Source organism: Macrobrachium rosenbergii, chromosome 49 (assembly GCF_040412425.1).
Source record: "Macrobrachium rosenbergii isolate ZJJX-2024 chromosome 49, ASM4041242v1, whole genome shotgun sequence".
NCBI lineage: Eukaryota > Metazoa > Arthropoda > Malacostraca > Decapoda > Palaemonidae > Macrobrachium > Macrobrachium rosenbergii.
In genome coordinates, this window is record NC_089789.1 from 8,164,133 (window position 1) to 8,182,069 (window position 17,937).

At 35.0% G+C, this 17,937-nt stretch overlaps 1 protein-coding gene across 10 annotated transcripts in view; it reads left to right on the forward strand.

Moving 5' to 3' along the window:
- LOC136832058 (metal cation symporter ZIP14-like) overlaps positions 1–17,937 on the forward strand; it is a 39,172-nt gene extending 21,235 nt beyond the window's left edge. For 8 of the 10 annotated variants that reach the window (XM_067092596.1, XM_067092604.1, XM_067092595.1 and 5 more), the window contains 9 exons: positions 4,507–4,710; positions 7,234–7,414; positions 10,299–10,464; positions 12,195–12,364; positions 12,922–13,056; positions 13,405–13,635; positions 13,874–14,087; positions 15,612–15,799; positions 17,009–17,937. In XM_067092596.1, coding sequence (XP_066948697.1) covers positions 4,526–4,710; positions 7,234–7,414; positions 10,299–10,464; positions 12,195–12,364; positions 12,922–13,056; positions 13,405–13,635; positions 13,874–14,087; positions 15,612–15,799; positions 17,009–17,164 — 1,626 coding nt within the window. In that variant the 5' untranslated portion in view covers positions 4,507–4,525 and the 3' untranslated portion in view covers positions 17,165–17,937. Of the gene's footprint in view, positions 1–2,025; positions 2,262–3,305; positions 3,432–4,506; positions 4,711–7,233; positions 7,415–10,298; positions 10,465–12,194; positions 12,365–12,921; positions 13,057–13,404; positions 13,636–13,873; positions 14,088–15,611; positions 15,800–17,008 lie in introns of those variants that run through there. The other 2 variants (XM_067092605.1, XM_067092603.1) reach the window with 2 other exon arrangements.

The window sequence follows — 17,937 nt, forward strand, 5'->3', positions numbered from 1 at the left end:
TATATATTGCGTCGAGAGAGAGAGAGAGAGAGAGAGAGAGAGAGAGAGAGAGAGAGAGAGAGAGAGAGGATATACTGTATTTAGATTAAGATGGCCTTGTGCCAGCAATGTTATTGTTCCTTGAGTAGCTTGTATATGTATGTATTATGTATGTATATATATGTATATATGTAAATTTATATATATAGGTATTTATATATATGTAAATATATATATATATATATATATATATATATATATATATATATATATATGTGTGTGTGTGTGTGTGTGTGTGTGTGTGTGTGTATTATGTATCTATGTACGTGTGTGTGCGTGTTTATTTATGGTAAAGCTGTGGTCTAACATTTTGAAGGTCCATGATTTTAACCCACCGGTCAACGTAGTTGTACGTTAATACCAGTTGGCATATCAGCGTCAGCGTGAGAACAAAATGTTTTTACTGTTCTACAGTCACCCGCGCCCCTGGTCGCAATAAGTTCACTCATTTTTGGGTTTATTTCTTAAAAACAGGTTTCGTTTTTTGCGAAGAAACCGGTTGGCTGCTGTACATTTTTTAGAACATGTATAGAAGAATTAACAATATATATATATATATATATATATATATATATATATATATATATATATATATATATATATATATATATATATATATATATATTCATATATCACACGCTCAGCCAGTGTTCATTTTTAGTGAGCAGCAGACCACTTTATATTGATGATGATGATGATGATTATTATTATTATTATTTTTTTTCTAGCTAATCTCTTTTCTCCTTCTTGGTTAATTATGTATTATGACATCTTTTCCCCAAATTGATAACCATTCCCAGACAGGAAATGTCATCTTGAAAATGAAGCAGCAAATATAGTGGGTAACTAGTTTTCTTGCTTAATTTTATTCGCAGAAATTAACAAATGCCAATCTTGTCCGCCCACAGCTAATGTTTTTGATTCGCGAGAGTAGATAATGGTGAACAACGCCGTGGTATCAGAGCGGTTCTATTTCAAGATTGTGTTGTCGCGTCTGTTTGTATCTCGTCGCAAAACCGGAGGCAGAATTGAGGATGCCATAATAGATCAGCATCAAATTCTGAAGTTTTAATAAAAACAAAAATTGGAGAACAAATATCGTTAAGAAATCCACGTCATGCTCCCTCTTCAAGTGTGGGGACACTAAAACCCAACTTGGGTTTTGGTGTGTACACACTGGAGAGGAGGGAGCATCACGCTCCGAAAATGTATTGAGGTTACGACTTCTGTTGTGCCCTCAGTATCGGTTACTTGCTGCAGATTTTATCGACAAGATGAAGAAACTACCTAAAAATGCATGCCCTTTGGCACTGCCTTGTAGCAGTCGATGTTACCACACTGTGTATCGAAAGCAACCCCTAATTCTCGTACATTGAGATAACCGTAAATCCGTGTTGGTCTAATTGTGCAGTGCGTGAGTTGGTGGTTGTGATGACGCCGTTTTTTTTATAGTTTTTTCTCTTGTGGAGACAGAATCGACCCTGAATAAAAAATAAAAAAAAACGGTATTAATTAGACTTCTTGGGTGACGTCAGTTTCGCCTTAAAATGAAAATGGGAAGGCAAAATTAATGGGGAAAAATCCATTTAAAGGCGTAAGATTTTTGTACTATAGACAGGTGCCTGCATGCGTCTATAGTAATCCTGGATTTTCATGTAAATTTTTGCAAGACCGTTTGTCTCATACACAACCAGATCCTGGATCCGTATATTTCTTAAAAACATTGGATATGGATTGCACATGTTGAAAGCGAGAAGAACAGTTAAGCAAGATGCTCATGCGTGCACACACATACACGGGCAAATGATAACAGTCTTACTGAGCTGTTCTCGGAATCCCATTAATTCATTAAAATTTTGTAACGTCATGATATCACTTCTCACGTCTCTTATAATGAGAATCATTTTTTATGGCGCTATTGGTTTAACTGGGTAAATTAGATAAGATGATAACAGCGCTGATTTTGGAGGACGCAGTTGTTCTTGCAGAAAAGAATCTCTCTCTCTATCGTTGTCCCTCTCTTCCTGGTTAGTCTCTTCCACGTCCCTGTTCTTATCGGGCCTCATCTACTGTAAGAAATTGGAAGGAGAAAAACATCATCAGTATTTTATCAACTGAATAGGGATTCTCTCCTTGCGGGCTGCGCGCCTACCCTTTATTACGAGTCGTTAATGGCTGCAAGGGAGAACGTGCCTTGAATTGAGGAAACTTTTGACTGTCGTGTAAGCAGTGTGGAGCAACAGTTGATAGATGTTTTGGGAACACACACACACACACACACACACACAAACACACACACACACACACACACACACACAGAGAGAGAGAGAGAGAGAGAGAGAGAGAGAGAGAGAGAGAGAGAGAGAGAGACTAACATTCTAATTATCCGCGTCTACAAGTGCATTCAGTGTGAAATGAATCCTCGAGCAAAGTTATTGATTTTATCGTTTGTTTTCACTGTAATACATTGAAACTTGCAAATTAGGCCTATCACATGGGAGGAGATAATGACAGAGATTTGTAACTTGTGTTCTCGTGACACGTGAACGTGACATCACATTTGGGCAATAAATGTTCTCCAGGATCTCTTTCCATCTTAATCCCTAATTAACTCATTGCGTGTTTGAGATAGCTGGTGTCAATGCCCATCGAAAAATACAAAAAGAAGAAACATGCGCTGAATATGGTCACCATTTCCTTTCTCAACTCGGCGCAGTTCCTTGTTTTGTCTTGGTGAGGAGAAGCGACAAGATTGAATCTTCCTTTTTGTGTACATTTTATCCTTCGTGTCTTACATTCATTTTTACTTTCCTAATTTCTGTCAAACCCCTCTTATGTAGTTACCTTAGAGGTAAATGTAAAGGAGACGGCCGCACGAAGGTATTGTTAATGTAATTTTTTGACTATGCGATATAGAAATGGGTATATATTCTACAGTAGAGGTGAGATATAATATGATAAATTTACTGCCATAATGAGAAATTTACCGTCTTTCGTTTATTTTTCATTTTCATCCCCGAGGGATTGGCACTAAACATTTCGGAAGTTCTGCGGGGCGCCATGTTTAGTAGCAACCCCCCAGGAATGAAAGCAAAAATATAAGCAACAGACGATAACTTTCCCATTATCATTAAATTTCTCAAGTTATCTCACTTCTGTTGTATTATATACACCATTTTCTGTATTGTTCAGTCAAAAATTATTATATTAAAATTAATAAATGTTATCATCGTGCGTCCGTCTCCAGTACATTTACCGCAGATACCTCCATAGCATTGGCCACCCCACAGCATATTACCTTAGTCTCATCAGTTGGCGATAAGGAATACATTGGTAACATACAGTAGCCTAGGGATTAGTTCGTCGTTCCCACTCGTGTGTGTTTAGTGAAGGTCTGTGCGTGGCATTTTTCGTATTTCTGTTATTTATGTAAATTCTGAGGACATATTTTTCACTCTGTGAAATGCTCGTGTGTTTTAATACATAATTGTGAAATGTGATTTTCATTTATGGAGGGACGTGAATTTTGTTGTGTGAACGTCTTCATCTCTCTTTATAGAATGACGTAAGTTGTTTTTCGTATATCAAAAGGAATTTGTTTTATCATTCATTGTGAAATGATATTTTTTTTAACTTGTAAAATGTGTGGACGGTTGATTGTATTTCAGAATTTTGACCTGTGTGAATGTTTTTCTCTATGGTTGTGAAATGATCACGGTTTTCTGTGCAATACCTGAGAAATTAGAATAGTTTTTTTTTCGTCTGAGCAAGTTGCGGAATGCACAAATGTTTTTCCATGCCTTTATATTTGTCTGCCATTCCATTTATGTTGTTTCTTCCACATTCTGTAACGGGCATATTTGAAGATATAAGCACTGTGTTTGCTTCTTTGTTTTTTGTTGAAATTCTGGCACATCTGGCTAATAAGGTTTAGTACCAAGGCTGCTACACGTGCGTACGTACGCGCGCAGACAAATACTCTATAATAAAGTTTGCATTACTCATCTGGTCTGGTTGATTATGTCCGAAGTTCAAGATATGGCCTGGATATCACCTGTAATCTTTACGAAGGGACAAGATATCGCTGACGTTAATCTCGCACATAACAGTTTCTTTTTCTCGTTCGTATCTTGATATTTAAAGGTATTTCTTATCTTGACTACCCTGACCCTAACTTCCTCCTTTCGAAGTGATGAGTTGTTTCTGTTCAAATTATATTCAAGCTATGGGCTAGTGAGTGTTGTTTTAAACTGTTTTGTATATTTAGAAGAAGTCATGTTTTTCGTGACAATTCGTTTATAAATAGAATTTGTAGTTATTTTTTCACTGAATACAATCTCAGATGCCTTTCGTACGTAAAAGGTTTCTTTTTAATCATTAGCACAGCATGTTAATGAAGTAATTTTCTTCTGTTACAGAGCAGATACCGATCGTGAATTACAACTCTTATTCACTTTACTCTTTCAGACGTAAACAATTGAACAAGATGCGCATCGCCAATCTGAGCGTGCTATTGTCGGCTGCGTTGGGACCACTGTTCTGCCTGCTAGGCCGTGCTTCCGCCTCCTCCTCTTCTTCTTCCGCTCCTTCAGGTGATACTGATCAGATCCCCTACTGGAGTGAAGAATGGGGCCAGCAGCCCCAAGATTTGACAGATTTCACCACTTTTCTGTAAGTATACAGAGAAATTAGTGATTTAATCCGGTAGGTGTAGCTGGGTATAAAACAGATTGAAAACCTGTGTAAATAGTGATGACAGTAGTAGTAGATGGGGTTGCCTCTGCAACGGCACGGCTCCATATCCAGCTTTAGCTTGCTTGTGCTTAATGAAGTTTCAGTTTTGTTTTATTCGTTTTATTATTGGTTTTACTTCTCAGCTTTACTTTGAAGTAACAAGAAAAAAAAAGCACAATACGAAACTGTTTTCCATCGGATAGGATTTAAACTGGTTTATATCTTGTTATTGCAACGTAGACAGTTATGATTGATTGGCCAAGTCAGAATATTATGTAATTCATCTGTAGATCAAGTGACAAGCGTTAAAGATTTATAAAATATTTTAACATGGAAATATAAGGTGTCGGTTCCCATTTAATTGCCCTGAATATTCAGACCTTACTTTTTCATGTTTCATTTGAATAATTGTAACTTTGGATATGCCATAATCACGAACAGGTATCATGTAAATTTTATTTTTTAAAACTTAATATTGTGAAATGTCACCATACTCCTGAGTCTTTCATGTTGGTTGTGGTAATATTAGAGGAAACGGTTTTATGAGTAACCAAGTGACCTTACTGTAGTATTGAAGGATAAATAAATTTGATACATGACTAAGAAAAATTTATTATTGCTAATTTAACTGTGTTCTTACAATACTGAGGTAGTTTAATAAAAACGATGTATTCTGTATACCACAGAAGTTTTTAGGTCATGCTATGGATTTCAGAAGTTAAATTTTTATTTAACCATTCAGATATTATCTTGTTTCTAAGCAGCATTAGTATGCCCTTGGTTTACTATGTGTTGTAAACATGAAAATACTTTTTCAAGGACATTCATCTTTAGTAGTCATCACTTCTCTTTATCAGGTCATTATATCAAGGTTTCTGTGGTTACGTAAGCTAAACGTAAATCGAAATTATGTCATTAGATTTCAATGAGGACTGATCACGAATTGTCATGGGATTTTAGGAACAGGAGATATAAATAACCAGATTTTTATCAGGTTTATGCAATATATATATATAATATATATATATATATATATATATATATATATATATATATATATATATATATATATATATATATAATATATATATATTATATATATATATATATATATATATATATATATATATATATATATATATATATATAATATATACACATGTAAGTATGTATATGCCACTTATTTCCAACCACCCATGTGTCCTCATACTTCTGGGATGGTAATATGCTCTTCCTTTCCTACAGCCTTGTCCCTCTATCCAGCCAACACATTCTGGGTCTTTCTCGCTTTTATCCCACAACTTCTGAATTGTACACCATTTCAGTTCCTCGTTGGATGAGTTGGTGGAGTTGTCGGCTAGCACTCTGCTAGGCCCGAGTTCGAGTCTCTGGCCAGCCAATGAAGAATTAGAGGAATTTATTTCTGGTGATAGGAATTCATTTCTCGGTATAATGTGGTTCGGATTCCACAATCAGCTGTAGGTCCTGTTGCTAGGTAACCAATTGGTTCTTAGCCACGTTAAATAAGTCTAATCCTTCGGGCCAGCCCTCTTTAGGAGAGCTGTTAATCAGCTCAGTGGTCTGGTTAAACTAAGGTATACTTAACTTTTGTACACCATTTCAACCCAGCCCTACATTTCCTTGACAAAGTACTGTATATGTGGTTGAATCATCTTATATGAGCCTCCATCTTATTCTTTCACTTGGATCCAACTTCCCCACCTTACATGGGGAACAGTGGGTTTAAATGACTTCACACATTTCACCTCTTGTCCAATCTGTTATTCAAAAGCTACAAATCATCTGTTTTTCCACTGTCCATACTAACTTACGTTGTTTTTTCCACTGTCCATACTAACTTACGTGGCTCAGTCTTCCTGGATTCAGTTTACCCTTTAACTTTGAAGTTGTCAGCATTCAGATCCCGCAGGGGATAGTGCTGTCAGTACACTGTAGACATTACTTAATGTCCTTTGCAGCGTCCCTCTGCCCCCAAGCTGCAACCCCTTTCATTCCTTTTACGTTATCTCCATTCATATTTTCTTTCTTCCTTCTTACTTTCCAGCCTCTCCCAGCAATTTTTTCCTTGTGGAGCTGCGAGGCTTTCCTCCTGTTGCAACTTTTAAAAATTTTTTACTCTTGATTTCCCTTTCAGCACTGAATGACCTCATAGGTCCTAGTGCTTGGCCTCTGGCCCAATTTTATAAGCCATTTCATTCAGTGGATTGTGCAGTTAACCAAACAAAAACCACCTTTTTTGTTCTGAGAATATTTCTTCAGGAAATGAGTTCCTGTAGACTTGCTATTGTCTTTGAAGTAAACAGTTTTGTTTCATTAACTCTTACTGTATATTCAGAGGCAACAGAAAGCCCATTCTGGTATTGTTTTGAAGTCACAAACAGCCCAAGTTGTCATTCGCAATCCACCGTTTGTACAGCGTATGTTACCTTATCTTTACAGGTGGTATGGATTTTCATCAAACAAAATAAACTTCACACATGCGGATTTCCAAAGTTTAGTAGACTGCACGACAGGAAAAAAAGAATGTGGTCCAATAGATAAGAAATTGCCCGTGTCAATTTTAACTGACTGCGATAAGAATAAGGCATTGTCACAAGTGCAGTGCAACGCCATAGAGTTGGTAAGTATAAAGCTAACAATTTCTGTGGTTGTGATTTTCATCCTGGCTTCATAAATGAGTTAAGTTTCAGTCACTTTCCTCCTAGAGTCATTTATTGTGCTTTATCTTAGTTTAATGTTTTAGATAATAGCATTGTTGTTTCTCTTCCCAACCATGTGGCTGCAAGAGCTATCCGTTTAAGTACTACAAAATCACAGTTAGTTGCTGAGTGGTAGTTATTATTGTTTATTTTCATTCTTTGGTATGTTTTAGTCTGATCATTTTACTAATTGCACCTTTTTTATTCTGTTATTCAGTATCCCTTCAAAGTTTGTTAAATAAGTTTGATATAGTATTGTAGATGTAAAAGAAGAAGCTGCCTTACTGGCTCAAGCATCCATGAATTAATGTTTGCTCACAAATAAGAACTGCAGCATCACATTGCGAAGCTCATGAACTGGTTAAGAATTTAGGAATATGTATGGTACTTCTCACTCTCACTAACATGTGAAGTGTTACAAAGCAGTCCTATCATGAGGTTCGAAGGTCTGCAAATACAACATGTAACTGTTTCTTGTAGTTGTGATATGTTTTTGTAAATCAAATATAGTTGCAATTAATGGCTTATTGTACCAGCAGAGGAATGTATAGATGAAGAGTTTTGTCAAAGGTGTTGCATAGACAGAAAAAATGCTCATAATCAATTCAAATGAGCCATAAAACTACTACATATGGAGTTCCCTAGGTTACCAAGTACTAAATCATCTATCAGACATTATGCATTTTGGAATTAGTTTATTCATTGTCTTCACAGGGACTGCGGAGTAAAACCTCATGCTATATTACTTAAACTAATGCCACTGAACAAGCTAGTTGGAAAAAAGTTTGATGTTGGCCATCAAAACTATTATTCATCTCAGATTAACTTTAGTGTAACAGGTAAGGCAAGATGATTGCTGATGACTAGTGAGCATTGAGGAAGTTGGGTGAAGCAACAGGCATGTTTCCACTTAGAGATTTACAATTTAATTTTTCAGTGAGGGGAGAACTGTGCGTGTAGTGTACTGATGTTTGCTTTCAGTTATGCTCGTAGGATGTGAATGGTGCATTGTTATTGGTTGAATAGTCCAAGCCAATGTCAAGTAGTTCTCCCAAAATAATTTATTGTTCAGTATATGCACAACTCAAAGAAAATTGTGAGAGCGACACTCACAGTTATGCATGTTCTGATGCACTGGTCATCTTTCACTTTGATATTGGTATTACCCTGCCACCTCTTGTTTTCTTTTTCCTTTACATCTAGTCCTAGGAAATCATTCTACTTTCTATAAATTTCTCAGTTTTCTTATTGATTTGATGAAAAGGTATACGTCATAAATATAGTAGAAGCTGTACAAGTACTAACTATTCTTTTGCAAGAATCCTGTAGTTGTTAAATTGGCACTATGAGTCCTAATTCTTTGCAGAGCCAGTTGCTGTTTCAGTTTTCAAAATACTTCCATCAAGTTTTTTCTTTGTTATCAAATTCTTCTTCAAGAACATACAGTAGTGTACTTGAATTGAAAAGGACAATAGAGGACTAAAGTTATGACAGGTGGAGAATGGGGTTGGTTAGCCAGTCTTAGGACAGCGTGGGCCCTTGCCCAGAGGCAGGCCTAAACGTGGTAAGGTATTGCAGGGAATAGGGATACTGTATATCTGAACCCAGAGAACACTACAGTAGAACTGACAGATGCATAATTTTATAATTGTTAAGGATGTATAGTGTTGATTGGAGTGTTGCTGTAATAGGTACCTAAAGTTTTTGAAATGAAATCTGTTGATGTGAGAATGAATTATGTGGTGTAAAGGTAAATTTTGTTGTCTCTTGGCTGCTGATTGGACTATTTGTCACTCTACTTGTAGCTACTTGTTTATCTCAGATGGCACATTTTGTTGCCTTAGGATGGCTGATGACCATGTGAACAAGGTTTTTGAAAGCTTCAGCTTTGCCATAGACTCAGTATCATGGTCCTCCACAATCTTTGAGTTTGAATTTCCATGCTGAGGTGTAAATGATGCTCAGTAGTAGTAGAATGAAGAGGCATTAATACAGTATCCAAGAGTTACAAGGATCTATGAAGGAAGTGGCAATTGCCAAATCATGCAAGTGTGGTTATGTGCTGATGGGCTTTCCATGCAAGTGTATAGAAGGGCTATGAAACATGTGAGAGAATAAGTGTGGCAGTGGCTGGTATATTTTTTCAGAAACTAACCCAGGGAAATGATTTTTTGATAAAAAGGAAAACTTGCTGGCTCTGATAAAAAAAAATTCTAATAAGATTTTTTTCATCTTTAAGGTGTAAATAGATATGCCTTTTATCATTTCATGAATCTGTTAACTAATCCTTTTGGTATGAAAAAAAATTCCCAACTTAAACAAAGGCCTTTGATATTAAGAAATCACACAGCAAATGCACCCTTATTGGAATCATTATCATCATATTTTTCGTCATCTTTTCTCTTTGTTGCATAGACATTGAATGAATTTTCTCCACTCTCTTTTGTCTGTGTACCTTAAACTCTGAATGGATGGTTGACTTCATGGAGGTTGAGAGAGCATCTGTAAGTGCCTTTGAAATATCCTGAATTGAGTGTTACTTGTAGCTGCATTGTACTTTATATTTAAATCCATAGACCCAAACTTAAGATGTATTGACAAGTCAGTTGTCAATACATACTGACTGTATCTATCTGTATCCAAGGCCTTGAAACCAATGATAATCAGCATTTTAGTTTGTTTTTATTATAGTACTGGTCATAGGTAATACTGTATATAGTGATGTCTTCCTATGCTGTTTTTATATGAAGTAATTTTTTATTCTATTTTCCATGAGTAATCTCTGAATTTTCATTCTTCTTTCAGTGTACAAGTAGCAATAATTTACCCAGCGTCTTAGGCTTAAGCGAGAATTTAAGTGTGGAAGACTTGCAGTCCCTCCTCCCAGTATATTTATATCAGTCACAAAGAAGCAAAAGTTGTGAAAAGGAAGAGGGAAGTGCAGCAAGGAAGAAGCCAACACAAACAGAAGGTATTTTGATGTGGCTAAGTTTCTCTGATTGAGCAAATTTTCCGGTAGCTACAGTATTTGAGCTTTGCTTTAGGAATGATGCTCATGCTTTGCTCTTTAACATTTTTCAAGCCTTGAAAATTAAAGGCACTCACTATTTATAATAATACTTACTAAGCAAAATTATAACTAATCAAACTACGTGCATGTAGTATTTTAACGGTGCAGACTGACTCTTATCTATCTTTTTTTAAAAGACAGCACAAACCTTAGTTATAGGTCAAAATGCTTTTAGCTAATTATAATTCATAACCTAGTTCGTAAGGAAAGATTAAAATTGAAAAACAGAAATAAAGGGGGAATGAAATAATTTCCAGAATGATCTGAAAATGATTTCACACAGAACTTGGGTACTCTGATACATATTTTAAACCTTCAGGTTAGACTTCTTGAAGAAGCTGGGGTAATGGATGTTCAGTATGTAGAAATATTATGAGGTTGAGGCTCAGATCATGTTTACGGACTGTGGATAGGAGCTTGTAATTGATAATGAAAGCTGGTGAGTACAGTTTACAATTAAGGTTTGTTGCTGCTTCATGAAAAACTTTGGTTGTCATGGTACAGTAAGGAATATGAGATGGTCAAAGGCTGAAGATTAGTTTCAAAAGAATTTGCAAGTACTGTACAGTATTGTGCAATATTTTACTCATTTGCCTAAAATCTCCAAAATAAACAATGAAATGACTGTTTATCTGGCCTCACTGATAAGCTGTGATACATTGTTTGTGGCATTTGCACTCATATAAATTTAAGTAAACTAGCTCAGCAATTTCATGTTCACCACTAGGATTTAAGAGTGCGATACATTGCTGTCTTTTTATTTGGTTGGTGACGGTTTACCACAAAATGAATATGCTAAGATGCATGTAAACAGTAGGTCAGTATCAAAATCATTAAAGTTTCAGTTTAAGTTGTAAGATGAAAACCATGGAAGTGAGTTACAATATCCTATTATCTGTTTATATATAAAAACATTATTCAGTTCATCTTGGTGAGTTGTGCAGATTCTGTGGAGGTAACATTGTACTAACAGAACCATATACATGATCAAATTAATATCTGTAAAGTCATCATCTGTGTACTGGGGAAGTCCTGCTTCCATCCACTGAGAATATCTTATTCTCGTTTGGGGATTTGATTTCAGTGCCTATTCTCTCACCAAGAAGAATTACCTTTATATATACCATGCAAATGGTATACATTTGTTGCTCAGATTGAAGCTAGTTATCATGTTTATAATTAGTGACTCATTTATAATGGGTCAGTAAGTAGGCAAGTGATCAAGTAGCGACCATTGTCAACATCTAATATAACCTTAACCTAGAGCTTTTGACCTAAGTTACAAATCCACATATAACATTGATGCAATTTTGTTTACAGGAAATACCAGTTTCTCAATAAATGCTGGATTTCTATGATGCATAATTTCATTTTATTCAGAACAGCAGAAAATTAAATTTAATGAAAAGCTCCCATATTCTGTGCTGGTAGAAATACTGTGAAGAAGACATTTTAAAGTCAAGACAGCCTGAGCTGATGCTCACAACCCATAGGTGAAATTTTTTAGAATTTTAAACTAATTCTTTTTAGCTCTTCTTTTCATTTGCTGTTTTAGCTGTTCTTTTCATTTGCTGTAAGATAACTGCTATATATCTGATTTCAATGTGATTTTTCTTGTTTACAATTTTCAGTATGGGGTTACGGATTACTCTGTGTGACAGTCATCTCAGGATGTTCACTGCTTGGAGTGTCTGTCATGCCAATGATGGCTCATAATTTTTACCAGAAGTGTCTGACTCTTCTTGTGGGATTGGCAGCAGGCTCTCTAGCTGCATCATCTCTCTTTCACCTCCTCCCACAGGTATGATAGAGTAATCAGATTGTATAGTTATACTGTGTAGAGCATGTGCTGCATACTGTTGATAATATTGAAAGTCCCCCTTCTGCCCCATGTGCATTTTTTTTTTTTTCTTTTACATTTCATCTGTTCTCATCAACATATCTATGAACATATTCTAGCGAGAATTGAAAGATGTTGTTCATAGTAAACAAAGATTACATTTTTAAAGTAATAATTCATAACAATGACTATCAAGGCATTCTGTGTATATACAGTATTATGGGTTATTTTTGTAATACAGTGTGTCACTTCATAAATAAAGTACATGAGAGAGACACTCAATTGTTTATGCAAATCTTTGTTGTAAGCATGTCTATAAAGTGTACAAATTGAGAATGGTTGGTAAAATCAAAAGAAATTCCATTACAGTGTAAGTAAAATGGAAAAAAAAAAGTATGTGGGCTCTTTTTCCTAAAGATGGTAACATAAATTTTAAAATACTAATGGAGAGACAACTCTTAATTAAAAGAAAAACAACATTTATTTCTTTCTAAAATCTGTTCACCCTTTATTTTCAGGCTTTTCAGTTGCAGTCATCTGATATGGGACATCATGAATATCTTTACATATCACTGTTTGTTCTCCTAGGCATTTGGTTATTTTTCATGATAGAACGAATCATTAAAATCAACCTGACTCACCAGTCTACGAAGGTATGTTAAAATATTTCCACCAATACTGTATTTGTGTTGAAGTTTGTAAATTTTTTCAACTTGACTCAGTTATTCTTGCCACAAAAGTATTTTTTTTTTATTTAATGTAAGGTCTTCTTGAATTTATATCTTGCAAGCAATGGTGACAAAACAAAACTACTGTACTGTATTTATTAGCAGTAAGTGATTGTATAAGTACATCTATGATGATTCTGAGGAATTTGGTAAGTGAAACGATGTTCAAGACTTGAAAATTGCTAAATTGGTGGTAACAAAATATGTTACGCTTGCTGTTATAGTGAGGTTAAACCCTTTTCTGATTTTTTAATATTTTTTTCCTCTCTTAAGCAAGAAAAAAAGAAATATCCTGTGTCGCCATCTGATCAAGCCGTTTTGTGTGAAAATGGACGTGAATTTCAAGTCCCTGAACAAAAGCCTCATCTTGGTAATACAAAACAAGAATCATTTCAAGGTGGAGAATTAGTGACCCCAACCTCTAATGGGTGTGGACAACAAGATATTCAGCTCATATATGCCTCTCAAGAACAAGCAATAAAAGCTTCCTTTGGTCATAGCGAGGTAAGCATTCTGAAGAAACTTCAGTAACATCTCGAGTAGGTAAAGTCAAGCACGGTGGAAGTAGAGTAGTAACCCCCTTACAGAGTTCCACATGCAGCATAACATCATAGAAAAAATATTTATGATCATGTTATGCACTGGTACAGGGATACACTTGTATTGATTGATATTTTATTACAGTATTGTTTCTTGCACATATGTATTACTGCATACTGTACTCTCATTTTGTGATTTCCAGCGACCGCAGAAGAACCATTCACACTCTCACAACATAGAATTCCGGCAAGGTCAAGACTCTGTTATTAAAACAGTTGCTTGGATGATAATTTTTGGAGATGGATTCCACAATTTTATTGATGGTGTTTCAATAGGAGCAGCATTTTCAGAGTCCATTCTGACTGGCATCTCTATTAGTCTTGCTGTGATGTGTGAAGAATTACCACATGAACTAGGTAAGTCTACTCATGTTAATGTATTTTATGGAAATTTGATGTTATTAATTTAAATTTTCATGAAATACAAAAAACACAAACCTCCATTTCTTAAATAAGTCTGACTAGTAATGTATATGCAGTAGTCATATACCATATCAGTGGTTTTATAAATGCAAAAGCTGTCTTGGAAAGCTTTATGGTATTAAGTTGCATAAAATTTATGTAGAATTACTTTTTGAAGATAAAACCAAGACCCTATTTGTTTTATTGAAAAAAACCCATTATCATTACTAAATTTATCTACTGGTACAATGACATAATTATAAACAGTTGTAATTCTGTTAGTACTTTCGGAAGTGGTTTTTTGACACTACAGTAAAAGGCATTACTGAGAATGATTAAAACAAGCTTTCCCATACTCATAATTGATCAAGGATTGATTCAGGTACCTTTGATCCATACAACCATCTCTTCCACTATTTCTGTTTGTTGAGAATGTTACACAAAATTCGTGATAGCACTGTGCCCTCCCTGGCTCTAATAACAGAATGGTAGAGCTAAAGGTATGACATATAGAGGTTTCACGGCCACCTTGGATGAGTGAAAAGAATTTAGACTGGAAAAGATTTGGAGTTTATTGTTGCAGGGCATATTCCCCTTCTGTTGCGTGTTCCTGTGTGCTATAGAATAGTGTCAGTATATGTTTAACATAGCTGTAATACATATTCCCTTTCCTGTCCATATTCCCATGCCCTACAGAATACAGTATTAGTATATGTATAACATAGCTGTAGTACATATTTCCTTTCCTGTCCTTATCCCCATGTCCTACAGAATACAGTATCAGTATGTGTATAAAATGAACTTATTACACTTGAATTGCCCCATTCCAGAATATAAGATGCATAAAGTTTACCTGTGATAAGAGATCAAGTTTGCACTGGTGGCATATGTGATGGTGTTTGGGCATTGAATGATGTGGTATATAAAATTTATGCCAAAAGCCAAATGCTGAAAAGGAAATTTGTGAGTAAAAAGGTTTTAAAGGTGTAACAGGAGGAAAACCTTGCAATTGCACTATGAAGCATTTGTTTGGAGAGGGTGGAAAGTAAGATGGAAGAAACAGAATATGAATGGAGGTACTGTACGGTAAAACGAGGAAAGGTGTTACAGTTAGGGGAAGAAGGAACTCTGCAAAGAACCTTAAGTAATGCCTACAGTGCACCATGTGAAGTGCATAGATGGCACTACCCCCTATGTGAGTTTAGGAATTGAGTCTTACAGTATACAGTAGTTTGTTTACAGTATATCCCAGTTGATGGAAAATATCATTACTGGACTTGGGTTTTCAACAGGAGAATGAAGTTTTCGAATGGATGTAGATGCTGAATACAAATATGTAATATATGTATATTGTAATTTTTTCAGAGTTAATTTTTATTGTAATGTTTTCAGAGTTAATTTTACTCGTCAAATGTTAAAAGTAAGGAGCTTATCTTTAGGAAAGTAGAGTATTGTAAATTATAGAACTATTTGTTCCAGGTGACTTTGCTGTGTTGTTGAATGCTGGTATGACTGTCAAGCAGGCAGTGTCATACAACTTTTTGTCATCTACAACTTGCTATATTGGATTTGCCCTTGGGGTTTTCCTCGGTGAGTTTCTACAGAATACAACTTGTATTTTTGCCCTGGCCGCTGGGATGTTCCTTTATATTGCACTTGTAGATATGGTAAGTTAAAACTAATTTTTTTATTTTTTTATGGCATTATTTCTTGAATAAGTTAACTGTAGCAATGGGTATTTAAGTATATGTTAGGTGAACTGTAGTCTACCTATGCTTTAATTTCACTTCGCGTATTGTGAAGAAATTTAAGTGTTTCTTGCCACTAGATTTTTCATATTCTCTGACTGTTTTTACTCTTACAATGGAGGGCTCCTATGGATAAAAGGACATGTTATCAATAAAGGCAGTTTAATGGTTTTTGTAATTTCATACAATTTATTTTTAGTAACTTGTAAAATGTAGACTGCAAAGGTAATTTATCAGAATATGTTGAACATTCAGTAATTAATTTAATGGACAGTGGAATTTACAGTGGGTAGAAGATGCCATTTATTTTTAATGATAATTATGTCCATACAGACAGAGTTCATTTTTTTAAACTGATTCTTAATCATTACTTTAGAAGACAAAGATGCTTCTAAGTTCCCAGATCTTCCTTAAATCTATGGACCGATTTGTTCCTTACAAAGTGTCCAAGGGACAGACTACTATGTATAGTATATACTATGTATAGTATACAGCTTATTTTGTACATGAAAAACTTTGCTGTATCTTATCTTACAGTGAAATTACAAAATCTGTGCAGAGTGAAGACTTCAAATTCATATTAGTGTGTTTGAAAAAGAAAGAGGTGGGCAAGATAAAGGTGGTTGATGATCACATGCACATTCAAAGTGATTTGCCCAAGTGAGGAACTGTCCATGATGCAATGAGCAGCATTCTTCAAACAGGATGCACTGAAATCAGATTAGGAATTCCAACAGATAGCATTAATAATTTTAATAAATGACTAATTCCTTCTTGAACAAAACTGGTAGGAATAAGGCCCTAACCTCATGAATGCTGAACTCAGTAAGGGTACAGTTTTGGTCTGAAAGTAAACTGCATTCCCCCAGACAATCTGCCTTAATCAGAGATTTTTTGCTCTTGGGTATCTTCCAAGTAGGATGCAAGTTCAGATAAAGAATTTTGAGTATCTGCATGTTAGCAGTCTATTTTGAGGAATGTATTACAGTATGAATACTATCAGAGACAGTTTGTATTTATGAAAAAAAACATGCTTCCAAAATTTTTATTTTCTTTGTTGACTAGAGATGACCATAGAAAATCTCATATCTTAGTCCCTTTACTTTCTCATTATGGCATTAATTGCAGGTACCTGAAATGAATGAGGTCGCTAGTAAAGCTGCTGAAGATGGCACAGTGAGGTCTGCCCTGTACGTCCTTCTTCTGCAGAATGTGGGGATATTCTTGGGAATTATGGTGCTCTTTGTCTTAGCCTTTTTCCAGAACGAAATGATCATCATGTAGAGTATTTATTAGTTTTTCATGGGTGAATGTTGAATCACTGGCCTTTATACTCTCATAATGCATTTTCAAGGCAGTGCCTATTAAATAATAGATGATGAAGTAAAGTAAATAGGTATTTACTCTGTTAGATCATTGTTGTTATTCCATTGTGTACTATTTATTCAGTTTTATTATTATAGCTTTTACAAAAAAGTGCCCAATGGAACTGGTTAGTTGCTTAGCTTTATGACAACTGATAATGACATAATGTAAGAGACTTTATACTATAGATGAATAACAGTTCCAGTACAGTGCCGACGTTGGTGGGAATTTTCGTTCTTTGTTAAGTTGTATATATTTTACATACACTTTTGTAGTTTCACATTAAATTGACATTGATAATCTCTTGTTAATTGAACAGTGTACCTTATCACTCTTTTGATCAGAAGAACCAAAAAATTCTCTGCACTCAGGGATTTGTACTAATACAACTTGGAGCATAAACGTACGATGGCTTTCCATTCCAAATGTAGAGTAATTAATTTCAGGTTCAATCTGGTGTACAGAATAGGATGTTAAAACTTTAATGTTTAAGATGACCCATAAGACTTAACAACTGTGATTCTTTTTATCACGTCAATAGAAACCTATGTATTCAGTGAATACAAGAAAGTCATAGTTACTGTATTATAGTTATGTTAAAATTCTTTTGTTAGGGATTTTAATGTGTCCATATATAGTAGTTATGTATAAATATTTTTTGTGAAAAAAATAATAAAACAGATTTTGCATAA